The sequence below is a fragment of the Sinocyclocheilus anshuiensis genome, unplaced genomic scaffold, assembly GCF_001515605.1.
Source record: "Sinocyclocheilus anshuiensis isolate Anshui unplaced genomic scaffold, SAMN03320099.WGS_v1.1 scaffold1161, whole genome shotgun sequence".
NCBI classification, from domain to species: domain Eukaryota; kingdom Metazoa; phylum Chordata; class Actinopteri; order Cypriniformes; family Cyprinidae; genus Sinocyclocheilus; species Sinocyclocheilus anshuiensis.
Window position 1 is genome coordinate 186,379 of NW_015558611.1, and position 25,190 is coordinate 211,568.

The 25,190-nt window shown below is 38.3% G+C and overlaps 1 protein-coding gene across 1 annotated transcript in view; it reads left to right on the top strand.

Annotated features, from left to right (window-relative positions):
- Window positions 1–25,190, top strand: part of LOC107680298 (mRNA-capping enzyme) — a 126,464-nt gene that overhangs the window by 41,316 nt on the left and 59,958 nt on the right. Inside the window, exons 9-11 of the mRNA XM_016476142.1 lie at window positions 2,351–2,486; window positions 7,997–8,068; window positions 21,911–22,075. Of these exons, the coding sequence (XP_016331628.1) occupies window positions 2,351–2,486; window positions 7,997–8,068; window positions 21,911–22,075 (373 nt within the window). The remainder of the gene's footprint in view (window positions 1–2,350; window positions 2,487–7,996; window positions 8,069–21,910; window positions 22,076–25,190) is intronic.

Below are 25,190 nucleotides of genomic sequence, written 5' to 3' on the forward strand. Positions count from 1 at the left end.
GTGGGGCAGTTCCAACTTTGCAAGGACAGTCTGGCGCTTCTGACTCACAGCCTGTAAGTAAGTTTTTTTATATATTTAAAGAATTTGCCACTGACGACATGGTTTTATGTTTACTCAGCACGATACGCAACGCAACCCGTAAAAAGACAGTATAAGTCATTATAATCAGTAATTATGTCCCCACTGGATGCAACAAATCAGAAAGGCGGGGCATAGAGGAGCAACAATAATGTACATTATGTGGAAAATAATGTGTTTTTTGAACCTTAAACCGCATAAACACATTGCATTACACCAAATACACAACATAATGTTCTTTTTAGCAATGTCATATGACCCCTTTAATGTGACTGCACCTGTTAATAGGGCTGTCATTATACATGTGCTAGCATTCAAGTAAGAAAGGAACTCTTGGAAGTAAGAGTTTATCGAATAAAAATCTCCACTGCGGCTTCATCCAAGCGTTGGTGATGTTCATGCCGTGTCATCCGTCATGCATTTAGTTTGCTCTGGATGGATTTCAAGTTATTTTACATCCTGATACAGCTTATATTCCTTTCTCTTTTCAGCTGCCTGCTTTCTTGGAGCCTCCTTTTACTCTGTGCCCTTTTTGCATCCTGTTTTAGAGTTGATCGTCTTCAATTTATCATCTATGCTGGAAACATGACAGAGGAGAACACCTCTGGAGTGGTCGCTAAATTTCACTAGACTTAACCTCACCTGATTTATTTTTTCTTTGTTTAATTATGCCCATTATGAAAAGTATTTATCTTAATTTTTCTGATGGCATTGAACCACATGAAATGAGGCTTTGCTGCTCATCATTGCGGCTCATCAGTTCCTGCAGTGTCGAAGCTGCCGAGATGTATATTCTCAATCAGTGCTTTTCTTTTCAGCTGCTAATTTCTGCTCATAAACAGCCAAGAGCTGCTGAATCTAGCTAGACTTCTTTTTCTCTTGTTCTTTCTTGTTTTGTAGCTGCAACATTTTTCAGTCACCGCTATTTAACCTTCCATCGTTTACCTGTAACATTGTGTTTCTTATTAGTAAATTCTTCTTTGTATCTGTTGGTCATTGTTAGGGTCCTCAAAGGGTCCCCAATGTATTTGGTGGTGTTTATACCAACCCTCATCAATACAAAGTTTGAGTTCAACATAATTCTCTTTGAAACATCACTCAACAGTTTGACCGCCATGTTAAGATGTTGAAATGTTTCTTTTAACCATGCTTCTTGCAAATCTTTTTATCAATATCAACTGCTATGCGGATGCTAGGGTACCCGGGGTGGTTGCTAAGGTGTTGCTATGCTGTTGCTAAGGTACTCGGGGAGTTCCTAGGGTGTTGCAATGCGGTTGCTAGGGTTCCCGAGATGGTTGCTAGGGTGTTGCTATATGGTTGCTAGGGTACCTGGGATGGTTGCTAGGGTGTCGCTATGCGGTTGCTAGGGTACCCGGGGTGGTTGCTAAGGTGTTGCTATGCGGTTGTTAAGGTACTCGGGGAGTTGCTAGGGTGTTGCAATTTGGTTGCTAGGGTTCCTGGGATGGTTGCTAGGGTGTTGCTATACGGTTGCTAGGGTACCCGGGGCGGTTGCTAAGGATTTTGATATGCGGTTGCTAGGGTAACCAGGGCGGTTGCTAAGGTGTTGCTATGCGGTTGCTAAGGTACCCGGGGTGGTTGCTACGGTGTTGCTATGCGGTTACTAGGGTACCCGGGGTGGTTGCTAAGGTGTTGCTATGCGGTTGCTAAGGTACTTGGGGAGTTGCTAGGGTGTTGCAATGCAGTTGCTAGGGTACCCGGGATGGTTGCTAGGGTGTTGCTATGCGGTTGCTAGGGTACCTGGGATGGTTGCTAGGGTGTTGATATGTGGTTGCTAGGGTACACATCAGTTATCATATCGGTTTTATCAAAATTAGTAATAGAAAGTCACACAGAAAGTACTGTGCAAACTTTTGAGTTTTGCCACCGTTCCAAATTGACAATTACGCAACCCTAACAAGGAAAACTCTCAGCATCACTTTGGTCTGTCATAGTGAAACTTGGGCTGCTTTCTGCTTCGTTTTTATGCCCTTCCCTCCGTCACATTGATATATGTTGATTACATTGGAACCCTTGCAAAAGGCTGAATTGGAACGTCTTAAACCCTTGATCACTTGAAATACACTATGGAGTTGATTTATTATCTACATTTTTTCCCCTATGTTTATGAATTTGTTTGATGCAGCATTCTATATGTATATAGATATGCTTGGACTGTTAAATATTTTTAAAAATTATTTATATATCATAGAGTTGTTTGAGGTAGGGGTAAATGAAACTCGATCTCATCACTCTGTCTCTTGTGTTTTTATAGGTACATGATGTTGATAGATGCAAAAGACGAAGTCCATATGATTGACAGAGACAATTCGGTCTTTCACATAGCCAACCTGGAGTTTCCTTTCCGGAAGGATCTTCGCACCCATCTTTCCAACACGCTTCTGGATGGGGTAAGTTATTGCACGGTTTGAAAGCCTGTTAATCAGGTTAGGCAGAGAGGATGTGCTCTATTTCTACACTTAATGGAGGCTCACAGGTTTGGTTTACATGAGACGGTCAAAAAATAAGTTAGTGTTGTGAGCTAATGTATCTTTCTTTAAATGTTAAAGAGGATCTTGCTCTCAGACAACGCGCAAACACAGAATTAAGTTCTGTTTCGCGCCGCCTTTAACTTGAATGAACAAATGCACACAGAATTATATCAAAATGCCCATCTTGGTGAGTATGTCTTCAGTGAACGCAAACAGTCGAGAAGGCAATCTGTGTATCATATTGCATCCATGAATTGTCTCTTAGGGCCCTATTTTAAAGGGGTCATATGATGTTGCTAAAAAGAACATTATTTTGTGTATTTGGTGTAATGAAATGTGTTTATGCGGTTTAAGGTTCAAAAAACACATTATTTTCCACATACTGTACATTATTGTTTCTCCTCTATGCCCCGCCTTTCTGAAACGCGTCGATTTTTACAAAGCTCATCGGTCTGAAAAGTGAGGTGTGCTCTGATTGGCCAGCTATCCAGTGTGTTGTGATTGGCTGAATACCTCAAGTGTGTGACGGAAATGTTACGCCCCTCACCATACTGTGATGCCGTGTCCGGCCGGAGCGACGAGACAAAAACATTAAAACCCATTATAAACAAGGCATTTGTAGCATCCAGTGGGGACATAATTACTGATTATAATGACTTATACTGTCTTTTTACGCATTGCATTGCATCGCGCCGCGTAAACATAAAACCATGTCTGCATTTGTGATCAGAGAAATGACAAACAACAAGCGCTACTCTACACTGCCCAAATCTCGCGTTTGAATCATCAGTGGCAAATCCTTTAAATATAAAAAACGTACTTACAGTCTGTGAGTCAGAACAGCCGGCATTGTAGTCTACTCTCCCAGGATCAGGAAACAGTCCTCCATAAAATGCGCTGCACACATCTGAATATTTGGGTTGAACTGTTCTGGAACAGTGTTGTAAATACAACTTAACCACTGATTTCTAGTCGTGCCCTCTGTTGGAGGGCCAAACAAAGTAGTTTTGCTTTCACAACGAAACACACGGCGGGCTAGAGTGAGCGGCAGCGGGTGGGCGGGATTAACGATCTAAGTGCATGGTCTAAAGCGCACGGCACAAGTGCACTTAGGGCGTGTCCGAATCTACTTTTGCTAGTCTAAGGACGGGAAAAATGGTCGGCGCGCCCGGCGCTTGGTCTAAAAGGGTTGTCCCTATTCTCTTAATGAGTCATGGGTGTGTTTTGGCTGTAACGTGCCATAAACCAATCAGAGTCTCATCTCCCATTCCCTTTAAGAGCCAGTTGCGCTCGCGCCGATATATTCGCTATTTACACGGCGGAATTTACAAGCGGAAAAACTGAACGCTTCTCTAGCGAGGAAACGGATCTGCTTGTGCGCATAATTCTGATACATGCAATGACTATCCATTATGACATGTAGGCATTTTTATATTTATGTACACAATAATAATATTTTACATTTTAGTCCTTTAATTTTTCATTTTTAAAAATGTTTGTGTGCTGCTGCTGCACATCCCTGTGTGTGTGTAATAAGCAGAGTGTACACGCGTTGTTCACCCGCCTATCGGCGCATATTACTAACGCGCTCTTTAAATAACAAAAAAAATATATTGCGCCAGACTTTAGACCAGGTTTCAGTTGGTCAATGGTCTATGCCAGTTGCCTCAAAATAGCAACGCGCCAGCAATGCGCCTGAACACACCTCATTTTCAGACCAGTAATGGCGCAAATGCATTTACTATTTAAACAATGTGGCGCAGGACGTGAAAATTGTAACTGTCGGGCTGAAACGAGCAAAAAACACTTGCGTCGCGCCTGACGCCGCATTGTGCCAAGTGTATAATAGGGCCCTTAAAGTGTCTCTTTTACTGTGGTATTGAAATTGGAATCAAGAATTATAAAATTTAACTGGCGTCTAAAATGTTGGTGTCATACAAGCTTATTTATTAGAATACTATATAGCATGGGTCAAAAACAACAATTCATTTTTTGTTTTTTTGTCCACTTGGCAGGGCCAGTGAAAATGTTGGCGGGGCAAGTAAAAATTTGAACCACTGTCCCGACCGGGCCAGTTGAAAAAAATCCTTAGCACTTGGTCTGTAAGATGTTTTTATGTTTTTGAAAGAAGTCTCTTCTGTTCTCTAAGGCTGCATTTATTTAAAGGAAAATACAGTAAAAACTGTAATATTGTGATATTATTACAATTTAAAATAACCGATTTCTGTGTGAATATATGTTAAACTGTAATTTATTCCTGTAATGCAAAGCTGAATTTTCAGCATCATTACTCCAGTCTTCAGTGTCACATGATCTTCAGAAATCATGCTAATATGCTGATTTGCTGCTCAAGAAACATTTCTGATTATTATCAGTGTTGAAAACAGTTGGACCGGGCCAGTTGAAAAAAATCCTTAGCACTTGGTCTGTAAGATGTTTTTATGTTTTTGAAAGAAGTCTCTTCTGTTCTCTAAGGCTGCATTTATTTAAAGGAAAATACAGTAAAAACAATTACAATATTGTGATATTATTACAATTTAAAATAACCGATTTCTGTGTGAATATATGTTAAACTGTAATTTATTCCTGTAATGCAAAGCTGAATTTTCAGCATCATTACTCCAGTCTTCAGTGTCACATGATCTTCAGAAATCATGCTAATATGCTGATTTGCTGCTCAAGAAACATTTCTGATTATTATCAGTGTTGAAAACAGTTGTGCTGCTTCATATTTTTAGAAATCATGATTTGTTTTTCAGGATACTTTGATGAATAGAAAGTTTAAAAGAACAGCATTTATTAGATTTTTTTTGTTGCATTATAAATGTCTAAAGTGTCAATTTTAATCTATTTAATGCATTATTGTTCAATACAAATATTAGTTTCTTTCAAAAAAGAAAATCTTACTGACCCCAAACATTTAAATGGTAGTGTAGAATATAAAAACGCTATAAATAACTACATAGAAAAATTGCTAGTTTACCGGACTGATCAAACAGGCTGAGAAGTGTTGCAGCATCTTGTAACATTAAAACACAGAACAAAACAGTAGTATAAAAGATGAAAGAGCACATATAATATGATGAGCATGTGGCATGTGTCCCGTTGTCCGCTGTCCCGCATGTTCCTATAGTGCAGTGTGTCTCACTCCCATGCATGCTAAATCTCTCCGCCACTGAGATGAGACCCCTAATCCATCCTTTTAATCATTTATGGACATATTTAGTTGCTATAAATATAAATATATCTCAGAGCCCTGTCACAACACCTGCTCTGTCTGTCTTTGCTCAGTCTGCCACTTTTAATTGTCCAGTTATGTCCACTTGTTTTGTAATTTAAACCTCCTCCGCAGCAAGCTAACTGAGATTTCAATCTGAGTGAAAACAAAAGGATTCAAGTTTAAGCTTAATTAATTTAAAGTTCATTTAGATTTATCTTAAAATTAAAACCATGATTAAAATGAGGGTTTAAGGTGAACCTGGCTATTTTAATTATTAGATAAATCATGATTTAATCATGATCAGTCTTTATTGGTGCAGACCACCCTAAGAGTAATATATATGCCAAAACGCTCAATTTAAACTTGAAATGAATGAAAATGTTAAAAAATGACTTTAAATGTTGAAGGTCAAGAGATCTGAGAACACGAGTGAAAAATGGCCAACAGCAAATATTTTGTCAAACTGTTTTTAATAGAAATGATGTGTTTCTTCGATGGATCATGGGTGCTTACAAAAGTCTTAACAGTTATTTCATAACAGCAGGCAAATTATCCGTTCACATCAAGAGCAAAACGATTATATCCGATGGACTGAATGAAAAACATGGATACCTCTAACACCTTCAGCTGCTCAGCTGTGTGACTAGAAGGAGCACCGAAACAGCTTTATCACCCTCACTTCACCATTAAACATAAAAAAAACATGGAGTATGACGTGTTTAAAGTGTCCCATGCTTCTATTTTTTTCCATTGCATTTGTAAAGGGTTTTTTCCATAAAAATGTGCATTTCACCAGTGTGAAGGTCACTGCCTGTGTACAGCTCACAGATCAATGTTGATTCATTATTGATTCTTTTTGATTTTGATTACTCTCTGCTAGTGCTGGGCGGTATGACCAAAAATTTATATCACGGTATTTTTCAAAATTATACCGGTTTCACGGTACATGACGGATTTTTTTTTTTTCATGCATGACCGGGTGTTAACCATATTTTCTACTGATTGAGAGAGGAAATACTGCAGTATATTGACTTAGAATGTCCTATTTTACTGTCATGATGAGTGAATATTGTCAAAAAATACCACACTAAATAGTGACTAAACACAACCCCTTTTAATACATGTTAACCAGGAGTCACTCTCATTTATAATTATCGTCTGATAAAATCAACATGCAGCTACACTAAAGAGCGGCTATGCGGTTGTTTTGGCTAGATTACTTTTTTGTCTCATGCAGCGCACTGCCTGCGTCTGAGTAACAAACTAAAAACAACAACAAACAAAAAAGTGCATGTGATATGAACTACGCTCATATAATTCCAAACAATCAGTAAGCGACAGGTGCTAGGAAACGCTGTTTTGTACTCCTTTATTGACGAGTCGGCTGCGGTGCTTCTCCGCCGTTCACTGCACAGAACAGACGCCGAGAGAGGCGACACTTCTCTGGGAAAGTCAGACCTCGCGTTCGCGGGACAGCACTGGCGAAATCTTCTATCTGAACCATAGCTAAGGTTTATCCCAAAAAGTTGCTAGGTTTGTCAGTATGAATATTCTATGGAAAAAAGCCGCTAAAAGGGTCTGAAAGTTGCTAAATCTAGTGCTAAAGTCGCGCTCGTATGTGTGAGACGCGGGAGCTGATGGCAGGGGCGGTGGATATTTGTTGCGGTCAATGTGGATATTGTGGAGGAGTTCTTCTGCGTCATCACGTTCTATTAGTTCTACAGCTTCAGTTTCTGAACTTTCACGCTTAATAACACATACAGCATACGCTTAGTTCCCTCACCACAGTGCAACAGTGAAAAGGGACCCCTTTCAAACAGTGTCGCGTTCCGAACGTTGTTTAAGCGACATACACCGGTATTACGGTATTTAAAAAATTCATATCATAACAAAAATAAACACCGGTATTCGGTATGAACCGGTATACCGCCCAGCACTACTCTCTGCAGCCTTAGTCAAAACATTCCTTTGTTTGAAAATCCTAAATCTTTGAATATACAGGTTTAAATGAAAAGATTTCATTGATCTCAGACATTAGGACCCCATGTATTAACTTACTATTCTTTAATTTGTGTCTGTGCTTGAGCTTTAACGCTAAATATCTTATATTGATTTTTTTTAATCACATTGTTACATCATGTTGATCTTTATAGGCTTGATTTATGGGCATTATATCTGCATTTCTTATCGTCGCCGTCTTTTTTTGCAGGAGATGATTGTCGACAAAGTGAACGGCCAGCCCGTCCCGCGGTATCTCATCTACGACATCATTAAATTTAACGTGAGTGCCTTTCAGTAACAATAACAAAAACACACTCCTGTTTGTTCTTTATTTAATTAAGAATTGCTTTTGGCATTAGCACATGCTGAATTACCACGAGGTGTTGTTTATTATCCATCATATCTTTCCAAACCTCTATGAGTATCGTTTGTGAATCACAGAAGGAAAGGTTTAGTGTCAGATACTGTCAGCTCTGGAAAGAACAAATGCAGCTCTCAGATTTAATTCACGAATGTTACATTAAAAATGTCACCTTTAGACACAGCAGGCTTGAATTCAATAATAATCTTCTACTGTATAATCTTCCTATCAGCTGAATAATAATTATTTTTCTTCAGAATATGTGGAATATAGCACATAAGTCAGGTGCATATTTTGTCCTTTCTAAAGCTTGTCTATATAAGTCACCACCCAAGTGCTGCATAAATACTTTACAAAATGTATATTTGTGTTGCACAGAAGCAAGTAAGTCATTAGTTTTGTATAGGGCTTTTTACAATACATTCGAGGAGCTTTAAGTTTGATTTATTTAACATGCAGTGTTGAATCATAAAGAATGTGTATCAGGACAAGATAGGGTCAGCTTTGATTTCATATTGACTGGATGCTAATAAACTATGTTGTTCAAGTTTTGTGTTTTAAGTTTTGGGAGGAAATGAGTATATCGTTGAATTTTCTTGCATCATTTTCTGTTTCTTGAAGTGCAGTATATCCATCAAATAAATCCAGGCAATCACATGGTACACAGTCTGCATTTGAGACGGGACGCTTGGATATGTCTTGCTTGGTTACCATACTGAAAGGAAAATTTTTCCAAAATGCAGCTTTGATCTGTCATTTTTTAAGATTGATGCCACAGGCAAGCAGTGTGTAAATATAGACTGCATATTAATTGAGCCTGTCCAATGATGTGTCGGAAGACTAATATTCAGTTGAGTTACAGTGCTCGCATAAGCACTATGTATGTGTCACCAGCTGAATTTATTACATTTTTATTTAAAATATGAGTATATTAGAGACTAATGCAGATATGTTTTCTAAAATACTATAAATTCCAATATTTTGTGGAGCACAGCTGGAGTTCTCATTGACAAGCAGCATGTGGGAGATTCTTGAGTTTGCTGTGTTTAGCTGCTGTCAGTGTTAGTAATGTGGCCCGTCCTCGTTCTGAGTGTGTTGTGAATCAATTAGTTAACTAGAAGTGGCCCGTGTCCCTCCACATGCTCTAATCTTACTCTTCCTATGCAACAGAAAAATCTTTTTAATTAGTTAGTCAGGGTTATTTGTCCATAAGATTATTTTATGTACAGTATCATTCAAAAGGTTGGGGTCAGACAGTTTTTTGTTTTTGAAAGAAGTCTCTTCTGCTCACCAGGGCTGAATTTATTTGATCAAAAACAGTAATACTGTAGAATATTATTACGATTTAAAATGACTGTTATCTATTTGATTATATGTTAAAATGTAATTTATTTCTGTGATTTTATTTCTTTTTACAGTTCCAGTAGTATCAACTCAATTCTGTACCCGCTCGAAGTCACCCGCTTTCAAACGCTCCTGTGTGTTTTTGTGTGCGCACTCTGGTTTCGAATTACAAAACCAAAAGTTTCTATTTACAACGTGTTTTGCAGCATTGAGTATTGTAGCCAATCACAGGCATCTCTGTTGAACGCAGTGGCCAATCAGAGGTGTTTACTGTAGGTTAGTCAGAATCCGCTCTGATCTAATTTTTGTTTTCGCAAGTTTGCGTAGTTCTACACACTCACAGATCTTCCTATTATCACAAGACAAAAAGAAAGCATACACGATGTAAATAAGATATTCATTGTATAGTTAGTTATCGATTATATCAGGAGTTTCCGCGTGAGTAAGCTCGGACAGTTACGCTTTAAATTCCGCGTGAACCGGAAGTTGTTGCCGACTTTATTTCAGTGTAGTGACGCATTTCCATCTGAAACGGAATATTGAATAGAGGGCATGGTTTTATGTTTGCGCTCCTCCTTTCTGTCTCTCACTCATAGCAATCTAACGGTTGGAGGGGTGTGTTTAAGGATATTCTGCCCAAGCCGTCAAACTGACGTCATCAGAAAAGGAATGCCATTCCAGAGCGGAAGCAAATTATCAGATTTTGATTAAAGATTACGAAGACAAACTATTTTTTTCAGCGGATTAACTTGCACGGATTAATTGTTTACATCAAGACTAGCAATGTGCGCTAGTAAAGTAAATAAAGTCAATTTTGATTTCATGCGGACTTTAAGGGAAGCGCCCTTTGCTCGGTTTTTACTTCATTCACAGTTTGAAGAAACGTGTAAGATAACCAAACCGTCCATGTATACTGTTTCAGGAATGACAAACGCGAGTGTAAAAAATTACGCGAGTGAATCCGCCAAATTGATCCACGATTGATGGTGATAACTGTAGCAATGGACGGAACGAACTATCTGACAAGCCGATAGACAGTTGTGCTTTAAGTGATGCAGAGTAAATTCAGAGTAATAAAATTACAGCAGCAACAAGTCTGTTGCCTTTAGCAGCTTCTACAGGTAAAAATAAGTTAAAGCACTCTTTTTTTGATGTGTCCTTTTTTAGGCAATGTTTGAAAAATGTAGTTTTTATAAATTAAATATAAAAAAAAGCTAAAATATTTAATGCATTATTTCATTATTATACTATTAATAATTAACTTAATTTGTAGTTAACTACTTTAGTATTTAAATAATTAACCCTACTAGGCTGTTGGTGTCTGGGCTTATTTATTTATTTATTTGTTTTTAAATGACATGAGACTTTGTGACTTCCTGCACTTGCTATACTTCATAGTCATTTTATGATAAATCCAAAAGCAAGATGTGAGAAAAACTATGGAGTTGAAATGGCAACTGAGCTAATGGGTGGTCCTCTGCTGCCATCTACTGGATATAATGGTAATGTCATATCATTTTCATCTTAAGTCTTTGTTTTCCACCAGGAGACATTTTTTTTTCCTGTCTTCATGAATGAAAGTGAACATTTAAAGGGGGGGGGTGTTACCTTTTTCACCCATGATGAGTTTGCATCCTTGATAAATGTTTATACATTTCACATTTTGGTGTGTTCAATTTTGACACATAATTTTGCTAAACTAGAATTAATATTAAAATACAACAAAAAACTATTATTCTGTTTTAATCTGAGTAAAATAGACTAAACTGAATGAATATGATGAGATTGATTAAATGTAAAGGACATTTTTGTCAAAACACCGAAAACCCTGACTAAAACCAGAAACTGCAAAGACATCACCATAGCGAGTACATAGCGATGTTTTTTCACCGTTCTGAACACTGTAGCATTGTGGCGGCAGGTTTGACACCATCAAGCACCACTTAAGTATTCTTGTAAATGTACAGATTTTGTTGGATAATAGAGCTTTTAAAAAGAACAGTTCCTGTAATGTGAAGAAATAAGCGTGTGTTCTTGGACCTGTGTGGCATATGGTATGAAAAAAAGGATTGTCACTTTACTCTTTCCTTGGCCAAGACTTCCTGGAGGTCCTATGAAGCCCCCTGCTGTTTTCTGGCCTGTTGAAGGTCTGTCATGTTGGGCTTGGCAGGCGATACCTCACCACTGCTTTCTCATGAATCAGTGTTTCCAAAATTATAGTTGTATCTCGCTTTGCCTTTTCTTTAGGGATATTGCATTTGGTATAGCATTTGTTCGTGATAGTCTTGTAATGTGGTCACATTGACAGAACTGGCATTCATATGCAGATTTGACTTCTTTTAAATGTCTCTGACTCTTTTCTGAAACTTAGTGAGCTGCTTCCCTAGACAGCATTTTAAGGCTTCACAGTCATGCGACACAAAGCCTGTTCCGAAAGTTAAGCAACATAATTATGCTGCCTTCTGAGTAGGGGTGTTTCTCCGAGGAACAAGAGGAAGCAGTGGTGCCTCAGGAAAATTCAAATGAGAAAATAATTGAAAAGTATAAAAAATAAGAGACCAAACAACGTGTAGGGCAGTCATTTTTCAACAGCAGATAAAGTTTCAGTGGGAGGCAGCATCTCATTTTCCTCCCATGAGCTCACTGCATTCTCACTGAGGTCCTATAACTTATGTGAATGTGATGGCGGTGCTTCAGTCCAGAAGCTACTTGAGAGGAAGCGATGCTACTATGCTGGGCTTTGTCTTTCTGTCAGTGGAGTAATAGTTAATAGTAATAGTTGGGATAGTTGACCCAAAAATGAAAATTCTGTCATCATTTACTTGCCTGTAAGTTGTTCTAAATCTATATGAGTTTCGTTCTTCTCTTAAAGATGAAAGAAGATATTCTGAAGAAATGTTGGCAATCAAACAGTTGCTGGTGGTCCTCATTGACTTCCATAGTGTGGTTACCAAGCATCATTTGTGTAGCAGCCGTTGCTACAGTCTCTTAAGAAAGCCCTGTATCGTCTCACCCTTAAGGAATCATTAAAATATGCTAATTTGATACTGTGGTGCTTAATATTAGCACAGTTGAGGTTGGTTGTGCAGCACAAGAGGATTTTTATTGAAGAACAGAATTTATTTGAAATCAGTCACTGATTTTAATCAGTTTAATGCAGCCTTGAAGAGTTGGGTTTCTTTCAAAGACAACTTCATTGTGATTCTAAACTTGAACAGTAGAGTAAATAGGAAACACTGGAATAGAGAAAACACAGTTTACATGGATAAATAAATACTGTTTACATGGATAGCAGGCTTTAGAGCTTTTGGAAGGCATTTATTCATCTTAGCGCAAGTAACAATTTGTGCACTTGCTAATGAATTTGATGGATTTTTTGGCCTGGTACAAGCAATTACGGTTGCACTGGGTCACTGTTGGAGATGGTAAAATTCCAGATGAATTAAGCTACTAAAATATCTCTGATTGCTGATTGCTGGCATCCCAATCACACAGAGTGTTCCAGATCCCAACATAGTATACAATATTATCAATCTCTGCAGGTAGTGCTGATTATGGAAAAAACACGTACTGGACATACACACTAATACACACTAGCGGTGCCATGCTGGTTAATTTTATTTATTTGTTAAACCATGGTGTTACCCTTGAGAGCACATGCATTACACATGCTTGACTGTGTTTAATACAGTCTAGAATAAAGGCGGGCGTACACGGTGCGATTCTGAAGATCAGAACGTCGTGAGCCCTCGCACATGTCACGATTGAGTTTATCCGAAAATCGTACGGAGGTAGTCACACACGACACAAATTTACTACGATTTTACAAACTCTGATGTAAGCATTACGTATCGCGCCATTCATAAAAATATGGATTCTGAGGACGAAATAGTTTTCTTTGTAGCAGCTATGGCTTGTGACATCCAAAAAAAGAAACAAAGACGAAGGACATGGCAAAGAGAATGGCTGAAAAGCAGAGAAAAGCATGGACTTTCTGTTCTTCATAAACAACTCGAGGCGAGTAGGCTATTTCTGAATTTCTGCTCGTCTTGCTGGAAATACAACAGGCATATTCATTCATAAAGCTGAACAGCAAATTTGGCACAATTCGGAATAACAAATAAAAACTAGAGCTGTATAATTAAACTTAAATTACTATATAGACTATTTATATACATAATATATGGTTGTTGTCATCTTCTGATTGGTCAACGTCAGATGGATCGCCAAATTGTCTGGTTCAACCGCACATAGGCCACAAATTTAAACTGACAGCGTCCGATTTTTTTTTACATGTTTGAAAATTATCGGGAGGACGGGAGGTGCTCGTAACGTCTCGGATCGGCTCGTAAATTTTCTCACACGGTACGAGCCGCGACCATGCGAGCATCTGCGATTTTCGCCTGCGAACTCGTACGACAGCAAAAATCGCACCGTGTACGCCCGCCTTAAGCCTTTTGCTTCTTTAACTACTGATATTGGGGTAAGACAAATAGGAATTTACTAAATTCCTTCAAAACTGGCAATTGGGTAATATTAATAATACTACAACACTGACCATAAAAAGTGAAAACCAGTTACTGCTCTTTACCTCTAAATAGCTGCCTGAAAGCGAAGATTAACACAAGGTTAGGTCTAAAAAACAAGTAATTTTAATGACAGGCCTGAGCTGTCAAATTTAATTTCTAATATTTTTTACACATATACTGTAGAAAAACGAATTGATTCAAATGAAAAGCAAGTATTTGTGCACATGTATGAGTGACTTTTTTCATAAATGACCCTGCAGGCTGAATTTGACTGCTTTAGCAGCCTTGTAATACTTGAGACCTGACTCAGCCCTATTCTGATCTCGGCCTAGACTCTCTTCTGGTCTCTATCTTTACTTGGACTAGACCCTCTTCTGGTTTTCGTTTTGACTCTGACTCAACCTTCTTGATTTGGACTAGATTCTCTTCTTGTCTCAGACTAGACCCTATATTCTGGACTTTGTCTTGACTCTGACTTGACCCTCTTCTGGTCTTGGTCTCGATTAAGACTCAGCCTTCTTCTGGTCTCAGTCTTGATTCAGACTCGCCCCTCTTCTGGTCTCAGTCTTGACTCTTCTGGGGCCAGTTCCATAAACACAGCCACTATGTTGTTAAGACTGTGTCTTAAGAGCTAGTTTGACCAACCAAAGTAGACCAAAACTACCTTTTGTAACTGGCTTAAAAATGTATGACCAGTCTTGAAGAAAAAAAAAATAGATTATTAGTTTTTAAGTTTTTAAGACTAGGCTAAGCAGGTCTTCTGGTCTAAGTCTTGATTCGGACTCGTTTCTCTTCTGGTCTTGGTCTGGACTCGGACTCAAACTTCTTCTGGTCTCGGTCTTGACGTGGACTCAACCCTTATTTGGTGTCTGTCTCAGACTGTCTCTGACTCAGACTGATGAACTGGTCTCAACTACAACAATATGCTTAAGCCAGACACTTGATTTACAGCATAAAATCTATTTTGTAGCTTATTCTGCTGAGAACCGCCTACGTAGCAAGACATTATCTCAGTGACATATAACTAGGGTTGCAAAAAGGTGGAAAATTTCCAGTAAATTTTGGAAACATTCCAGAAATTTTGGAAACTTTCCAGGATTTTTTGGAATATTCCAGGGATTTTTGGAAAGTTTCCGGAAACTTACCGGAAATTTTCCACCCCTTTGCAACCCTACATATAACACAACGAACCACAGTCTGCTTTTTGACTTTTAGGGATGGATTAACCTGACATTGATAAAACTGCAATAACACACTGAAGTACAGTGTATACTTGTTAATGTCATAAAAACTGATTATTTTACCGACACACTAAACAAACGAATGCATAGTATACAGTGTTTATGGAGATCTACTGTACTGGCTACTGAGCACCCTAACACCTCTTGATATTTTGGGCTGGACTAGAGTCTTCCAACACTTCCACCTCCTTGAATTGAGAATTTTCCCCATGCACATGCATCTTATCGGACAGCTAGCGAGGCAGACACATAGCATCAGCTTTGGCTGTGATTTGCCATCTGGCATCTAATCTTGTAAAACTCAGGGATGCTTTCCATTCTGGTGTTCAAACACAACCTTTAAACACACTGCACGGCTCTGAACACCCCTTATCCTGCTCTATGTTAAGTCATGGGCTTTAGAAGAAGAAATTGAAGAAAAGCTGATTTGGGAGGCACAGATGTCTGAAAATAGTAGTGGGGTCTCTTGTGGTAAGTGCGCTCAATGCATAAGAAGTCAGCACGCGCAAAATGCTCCAAGGCTCCCGTGGGCCCCGAGCGGTCCGCTTGTACTGTGGGGGCACTTGTGTTCTGCTTCATTTGGCAGTCTTGGGCCATGCAACATGAGGCTTTGGAGGCTCCCAGCAGTACTGAACGAAAAGCACTTATGTTAAAATACTCGAGCACTTTGTGTTGTCTTTGTGATGTAGGCTCAAGGTTTCCTACTGGTTCTTACATTCTCCTCCTGTAGTGATGATTTGTGGCTTCTGGGATGTAGACGAAATGAAAGTTGGTAGTCCTGTCTTTTATTTTTCACATAACTCTACAGGATGGATTGAGCCTGCTGTTAGCGTTATTTTCACACACTGTTGGAGTTGTTTTAGCTCCTGGTTCATTAAAGGAAATATGCAAATGAAGCAACAGTGCAAACACGCCCAAGAAATTAGTGCTGAACGTAAATTGCACAACACAATTCCTCATCTTAGGTTGTGGAGGATGCAGCAGACTAACTTGTCAGACAGTTTGATGTTTCTGTGAGGCTTTCGGTTCTCAGATAGGATGCATTGAAGAAGGTCAGTGAGATCATGTGTGGACAGTCAGTCAGATGTCAGTGTATGCAGTGAAGTGCTTCGCTATTAGATGCTCTCTGAACTGTAGTTGTTCATGACAGATGTGTTTGGTTGAATTTTTAATGCATAAATTACTTCAGTGTATGAAGTCATTATAAACAAAGCCAAAACATTGAACATATTCTATACAGGGTTTGACCGTTTCCTTGAAATACTTTGGGTTGCTGTTGGGTTTACTGTTGTAAAAAAGAATGAAAGATAAAATGATGAAAACTTTTTTTTTTTTGATAAAATGACCTACATTTTTGTCAACATTTTGTCATGTCATATTCATTCATTTTTGACAATTAAACTCAAAATGCCACAATTTTAGTCCATGAAAATGTAATAGAATTCTAACAAAACATTTTCAAAAATTAATAAACATTTACATATGTAACGAAATTAGAAAGAAAGACCAGTTCAGTGGATTTTTTTACATTTTTTTTTCTTTAAATGTGGTTATAAACTGCCATTCAAAGTTTGGGGTTGGTAAGATTTCTTAAAAGAAATCAAGTATTTTATTCAGCAAGGACACATTTCAAATAAATGCTGTCATTTTGAACTTGCTATTCATCAAAGAATCCTTCATTTATCACGGTTTCCACAAAAATATGAAGCAGCACAACTGTTTTCAACATTGATAATAATCAGAAATGTTTCTTGAGCAGCAAATCAGCATCTTAGAATGATTTCTGAAGATCATGTGACACTGAAGAAAATTACATTTTAAAAGATATTCACATAGAAAACAGTTAATATAAATTGTAATAATATTTCACAGTATTACTGTTTTTACTGTATTTTTGATCAAATAAATGCAGCCTTGGTAAGCAGATGAGACTTCATGCAAACACATTAAAAGAAATCTTAAGGACCCCAAACTTTTTAATGGTAATGTATGTCAAAGTTATTGTATTGTTTTAAAGAAATGGTTTACCATTAGCCTCTCAGTGCTGTTTTAGCTCATTATGCTGCTTTATTTATTGCCTCGATCACCCCTGTAGAACTGGCTCAGCGGATCTGAATCACACTTTCAATCGTGCATTTGTAGAGAGATTTGTGCTATTATTTTTCCAAGCAATTTTGAAATTTCGGAACATGGGCGAAACATACCCTAGATTTCAGACACTGAAGAACTGGGCCATATCCAGAGACCTGAACACCACTGAGCCAAGTATCCACCTAGCATCCACCCAGAACCGAACCTTAGTAATCGCACAGCAATGCTTTTGTCATGCACAAGCCACCACTGTTTCCTTTACAAAAAAAAAAACAAAGTCAGAATCACCCTCTAATTCTCCCTGTTATGGGAAGAAAATGTTTTCTCTTGTCTGTTCTGTGTGTTGGATTTAACCAAATGTTCAATATGGCGCTCCAGACGCCGAACAGACCAAATCACAGTGAGTCAGAGCCTCTGTCATTCTCTGAAATCTGGCAGAACCACCGTAACATGGCCATTTCAATTCCACATGCTTTGAATTTAACAAAGATATTTGTTCAGAAACATATACAACAGAATAGCATGTCATAACATACAAATACAGCATTTCAAGTTGATGCGCAGGCTTTCAGGAGAGTTTTAGTCTGCAAATCTTGAAGTTTGAAGACATCCTTTGATTTCTCCAAACTCTGTTCACTTCAAACCGGGATCCAGGTCTTTGTATGCTGACTTGTGTCTGAATGACAGCCCTGCTGCAGATTTTGGCTTCATGAAGCTCAAGGCTTGTTGTTTTTGGTTCACAGAGGTGTTGATTCACTTATGAAGTCTTTTTGTCGAGGCTTTATATTTGACGTTTAGCAGATCTCTGTACGTCCCTGGCTGAAGACCAGCTTCAGCTTACTTTATGCTCACCAAGGCTGCATTTATTTGATCAGTAAAAACGGTAATATTGTGGAATATTATTATAATATAAAATAGCTGTTTTGTATTTGAACATATTTCAAAATGTAATTTATTCCTGTGATGGCAAAGCTGGACCAGGGCTCTGAATAATATTGTAACCGTGTAGTTTTCAAATCATGGAAAATAACCCAGTCAGCACAAACTGATGGAGTAATCCCTTACAACATGCAAATGACAAACCCGTTTCTATTTGTCATTCTGCGGAGCTGTTCCAGTCACTTTCCTCATCCGTATAAAATATCATTTTTTGCAAATACCACATATTAAGTCATTATTAAAAATTGCATTTGTTTGTATGTAGTAACAAAATCAGTTACGTTGTCATTGGAAACAGAGCAGGTGGGAGTGGAAGTGCAGTCTTTAATGCTGACCCTTTCTGCTTATCTAAAATGATTCACCTTTGAATCTTATTATGTTCAATTCCTTTTTCACGTAATGTTTCCATTATTCTGTCAAGCCCTGGATTTATAGAAGCTTTCATTACTTTTTGATATGGAATGTGTAAGTCTGGAGAGGCTCTTAAATATAGATGAGCGTTTTATTCCTCAATTTGCGTTTGGAAGTTGCCCGCAGAGAGTCGGGCTGCCGGTGTGTCTGCTCTTGCGATAGGAAACTGGGAAATTGGAAAATTGCAAATAAGATGTAGAATTTCTAGAGGTTGGTTTTGGAAGATGTCTGCTGTTAAATTGTGTCTCTTTCTTACTCTCATCTCTGCCCCAAGAACTCACCTTTGAAAACTCTTTGAACACGTCATGCTTATATTTAGCCCTTGTTCTTTAAACCATGGATTTTAAGCATGAATGACTTCTTAAATATCTTAGTTTCTTAAACATAATAGATGTAAAATATGATAATATAAAAAAGATTCTAATTTTCACAGGGCGAAATCCAGGAATCCTCACAATCATGAATTTAGGATGAGGGCGAAAGATTTCACAGGGGGTTTGGTTTGGTTTTGATCTTTAAATAAGCATTCACTGGTCGTGATGAAATAAACCAGCTCCCAGACATGCTTGTCACTTTTAATGTTGGTGCACCATAGCGTCATAAATCATACATGCATATAAACACATCAGTTGCAGGACTTCATTTGTTTATGTTAGGGATGCACCGATATGAACATTTTGGCCGATACCGATAACCGATAATTCTTTATTTTTGAAAGCCGATAAACGATATGTTGGCCGATAAATCTATATCCACATTTTTATATACTTTTTGAGAGCCTGATTACAAAAAAGGTCTCATCATTAAAACCCACATCCCAAACACTTCAACATAAGCAGCCTAGTTTGAACGGTGTACGTTTTAAAAATAATTTTACTCTCCCATTACCAAATTTAGTCATAAAGTCTTACAAATAAATAAAATAATGCATAAATAATGCAAACAAGTCACTGGACATCATTACACGTGTAAAGAATCAAAATTACTAGTTTATATGTAGAAATACAGACTGTGTTGCATCAAATGCAAAGTCAAATGAGTCAAAGTCACCCAAGAGGAGCTTCCTAAAGAGATACGAGTGTTGTCATGCTGTAATACATGAGTCTTCTGTCTACACGAGGATGAATCGTTTCAGAAACAAGCCCCTTCAGAGCGGAGTCTGCGGAGAGCTGCAGTGGATTGCGTTTAACTCGTTTGATGTCCGGTTCCACTGGAGATGTTAAGCGAGTCACTGCCTTATTGAGACGTTAAGTGAGGAGGTGAAGCTTTGATTCAGTCGTAGTGACGTGGATCGGTGGTCCCATCGGAGCGCTGCCATACATCCGAGACCAGAGAGCGTAATGTGGAGATGTTACCATGGCTGCGGTCGTGATGGAGAGAGAGTGAGGTGGATTATTTCCAGAGTTGCTCGCATACACACCGCGTCTGTTCCTTCAACACGTTCCCTCAGCACACTTAATGGGAACAAATCAAGATGAATCAAATTTTGCCTGATCTTTTCAATTACATGCTTTTTGTGCAATGGAGTCATACTCTAGCATTTAAACTCCCCAGTCCACCCAGAGACCCACACACTAGAGACGGCTTGACATGTGAGTTTGATGGAAAGACATGGGGGAAAATCTGTTATGATGGTGTGGAAAGAGTCGGGCCAGTTTAAATCAAGTGGTAATACAGCAAATTGTATTCCTAAATTGTGAAATTGTCAGCAGATGAGTCGCCTGATGGAACATTATCTTGCATTGTACCATCTCGATTGAAATCGGTGAATTCATGGCATAAACTCCAGTTTGTAGGTTTCTTAACGCGTCTTAGAAGCAACATCACTGTAATTTGTGACAGTGAAAATGCTTTGCAAAATGACCCAGTCTCAGCCAATCATTTTGAAAATATGAAAATAATACAAAAGTGTCAGTCGTTGCCTTGGTAACACAACCGAGCTCAAGTGGAAACATAACTGGAACCGTTCGGCCCAACGGTGGAAAAGCGGCTGTGATAGCAATCCATTTAAAGTTTCATCTTTCTTGCTTCTTCTTCATGTGTGAGCGTGATTTGAACTCGAATAACATTCCGTAGTCCAGAAACTTTCTTTAGGTAAAGTTTAATAACAAAATTAACTGGAAAAATGTTACACGGTCAAAAAACAGTTTCGCTCCAATATTGCATCACAAAAAACTAACGGTCCTTGCCGGAAATGACATCATTGTCAATATGAAATATAATACACATATTAAATTATTTACTTTTATAATTATTTTACAATTGCTTAACACACATAATTATTTATTTATTTCACATCTATATAAACAAATAACATATGGCTCTTACAGCGGCTTTAGTGAACATCTGGTTCATCTGTGTGCTGTTGAAAATTATGCTGTGACAATTACAAAATGTTATATGAGATTCTCGATTTGACACACTTTTTCTAGAGTTGTTAAAATATATGTAGCTAGTGTTGTGTTGGGATGCTTATTTTCTGAAACAGTCCAATAAATTCATCAAACATCTTACCATTGGGGATTTTAGACAAGTTAGAGGTATCCTAGCGCAAACTCTCTTTTGGCATTAAAAGAACTACTGCAAGGTTTACTAAAGGCACGCAATGAAACATTAGCGATGAAAAAGCATAGACGCATTACTGTGGCTGACTTTATTGCATATTGGGTTTAGGGCTGCACGATTAATCGAATGCAATTGTCATGCGCATTTTGTTAAAAAAGCCGGTTCTGTAATCAGCATCGCAACCACATTTACAGATGAGGACTTACTCAGAATGAAGCAACATGATAAATAACACACAGATCTTAGCCAGTTATAATAGAGGTCATTTACATGTAGACATTTTAAAGATGTAGGACAGAAACTAAAAACGGTGCAAAAGGGTCATTAAAACTTAAATTGCGTCTATTTTGGTAGAGCAAAATGGCACAAAAAGACACCTTTAAAGAGAAGTAGTCAAATTTATTCATATAGATGAGTAATATTGTTATTCAAACATGAAGTCTGAATGACTGACATGCTGATGTAAAATCACAAGCAATTTGCATAACACAGAGTTACAGTACATCTTGTTAACTGGAAAAGACAAACTGGAGTAATTATTTAATCGATTTATTTGAAGTGTGGAACTAGTTGTGTTGAATTGAGTTGTGTTTGTGTGTGTGTGTGTGTGTGTGTGTGTGGCTGTGTGGTTTGTTTCGCAGGGTCAGCCTGTGGGTCAGTGTGACTTCAACAGACGTCTGCTGTGTATCGAGAAGGAGATCATCTTCCCACGATTTGAGAAAATGAAGCTGGGCCAAATTGATAAATCCAAGGAGCCCTTCAGCGTCAGGAACAAGCCTTTCTTCGACATCCACGCTGCACGCAAGGTATTTATCCATAAACTTCTGTGGCCATGTGTGAAAGAACAGGTAAATGCCACTTAAACTGTGTTAGTAACCTCTTTAATCTAGCAACCACTGTAATCCTATCTACACAATCTCTTGCAGTTCTCCACTGCTACAGTCACTTTGTAAACCTGTATTCTCTGTGAAGCTGCTTTCAATCCATCTGTGAGGTAAAACGCAGTGTAGAAGTGCAAGTGCAAAGGTGTTGTTCAATGAAAGCGCCTCTTTCAGAAGTTATCTGAAACTTTGAAGGCTGCAGCTCACAGAACACAAAAGAAACAAATGAATAGAGCACCTGTAAAAGTCGAAAACAGATTTCTGCTTATTCACACTCAATGGTTAGGTGCAAGATTCCTCTGATGTTTGTGTTCAGCCCGGGGACGAGGGCCAGTCAGTGACCGCAGTCTATTTCCAACGTGCTGAAGATGATAATCTGGTGTTTTTACCGTACAGACGGTTTGCAAGACAAATATATTCTGTATATTGACAATTTATTGCTTGTTCTTGGACTGACAGCTCTTGGTCTGGTTCTGGATGTGGGCCTTAAGGAGCCTAGTTTTGTTGACGGTCTTAGGGAGTCTTATGGGAGTCTGATATTGAGCTGGGTCTGGTCTTGACTTCAGCTATAATTATTGTAGCTGTGGCTTCAAAAACTATCGAATATTTCCAGCCTTATTTCCCAGGAGGAAAGATTCAGCTCATTTAACACACACATCTGTCCACTACTCGAGGGCACGTGGCTAATGGGAGAAATCAAATAATTTTGATATTAGACTCAATTTGTTTTTTTATGATAAATTTGTATTAAATTATAAAACACAGAATCCAGACAAGGGGGGATAAAAGTCAAATGGATTACCTGAATTAAAAGGTAGTTTAAAAACACGTTGCCATCAAATGATATTGAAAAAATGTCATGCATGTCAGGGCCATTTCTGCGAGCGGTTAAATTAGACATGTAATGCTCAGATATTTTATGAACCCTATAATAAGACCTTTATCCTGCTCTCATACAAAGACCCATACAGTTCAATATCAGGAACATCAGCCAATGAGCTGTGCTCTTCTGCTCCATCTCTATGAGGGATAAGTGGGATCATTTTCTGTGAAATTAACATGTCCGATGGTTTCTGAGAAATTTCCATCATGAAGAGGTTCACCCCTTGTCTGCAGTAGCCGTTTCGTAACCACATTTCATTCTCTGTTCATTGTTCGCCATGAATAAGTCTGTTTTCCTGAACGTCCAGGCTGGTGTGTTTGCGTGTGACTTGGCTTTGTCTTGTTCGGGGCCTGATCTGAGGATGAAGCCTTTCAGGATGAAGTCATAATGACTGCTGTTGAGAACTGAGAGGGTGTCATTGTTGAGGTCTCCAGCCATCTGATGTGCAGACAGGAAGAGGAAAATAGAGGAGCGGAGAAAGATTCCCATCAGTAATCGGTAGAGAGTGACATCTCCACTGCAGACTGCAGTCAGGATCAAAGCACTGTTGTCTAGGAGTTCATTCACTCACTCACTCACTCACGATTCCATCAGATATAAAGCCTGCCAGTGTCTCTTCTTGAAAATCCTTTAGCGGCCTCCTCAGCATTAGGACTGACTCCCAAAACATGAACTGGCCAGTAATATGCAGGACACGTTACATTTAGGCTCATATATGTCATAAATGGCAACTTGTGAATGATTATGTGGTTAGTGTGATATAAATATATGATGAATGTATGAAATGCACACTGTTTTGAAAGCTTGAGAGGCAAATTTGAGCAGAGTTCAGATGCAAATGGCTCTACATTTACAGAGAACAACATGAAAAAAATCAATAAAAATTAAATGATGAAAAAGAAGGAAGCAATGAAAGAAAACAAAATAGGCAATAAGATCAAAAAGGAGGAGGAGTGAAAGATAACAAATAACCAAAAGAAGGAACCAAGTGATTGAAAGTACAAGTAAAACAAAATTAAAAAAAAGATTAAATGAGGGGAAGACGTTCATTTGAGAGTGGAATTTGAGCGGAGTATAAATGCATTTATTTGTGCATTCAGTTACAGATACAAAGTGGCGTATTTATTTGTGCATTAGTGAACTGATTTGTGGTATTTGTCATACATTTATGCGTCTAACGAGTACAAATGCATGCCTTTGTGTGGTTTTGACATTTTTCCACCATTGTATATGTTGCATTAAAGCCCAGGCAGCACAAACAATGTTTTTTTTTTTCATTAAAATGCTAATTATCACAACATAACTCACATATCCAGTCACTAATTGAGTATTGCATAATTATATGCATCTTGGGACCATAAACCGGCCTGTCGATCATCCTGTGAACATTAACATTCTGATACTTCTCAGTTCACTTTCTCTATCCTTCATACGTTATTATTATTCAGATATTATACAGTTCTTCCTACCTTCCTTCTGACATTATCCACATTAAAAATGTAGTTTTATTCTCAACCTTTAATAATGTTGCTTTGTATATAGTGTTATGCGTTTATATCTTCAAAAAATAATTTAATATATTTGTTGGGAAATAAAGAGTCCTCATATAGGTTTTAGTGGTCTGTCAAAACCTTCAGCGCTCATGAATAGATGAAGAATCCTTGTGCATGAGCTGCTTTTGTCAAACACATGATTGTCAGACTCACAACTGGCCACTGTAAGAATTGGACAAGAACCCCCCTCCCTCTGTAGAGATATCATAAAAAGTGAGCAACTTTAAAAAAAAAAACGTAAACATAAAACCATGTCTGCATTTGTGATCAGAGAAATGACAAACAACAAGCGCTACTCTACACTGCTCAAAACTCGCGTTTGAATCGTCGTCAGTTCTGGACTCTGCTTCGTCCACGGTGAAAGCCGATCCGGTGATCCACAGCGCGAAGTTGATGTATTTCCTCAGCGACCAGCACGGATCAGCTCCAGGCATGACGAAGTGGATATCGTCCTCTTTTGGAAGACCAAACAAAGTAGTTTCGCTTTCTCAACGAAACACACAGCGCCTTCATGACATGGCGGCGGCAACAACAATACTACAGCGAGAATAAAAGTTACGCCTTATTTCTTTGCATGAACATTTGGGCGGCGTTATGCAAATCT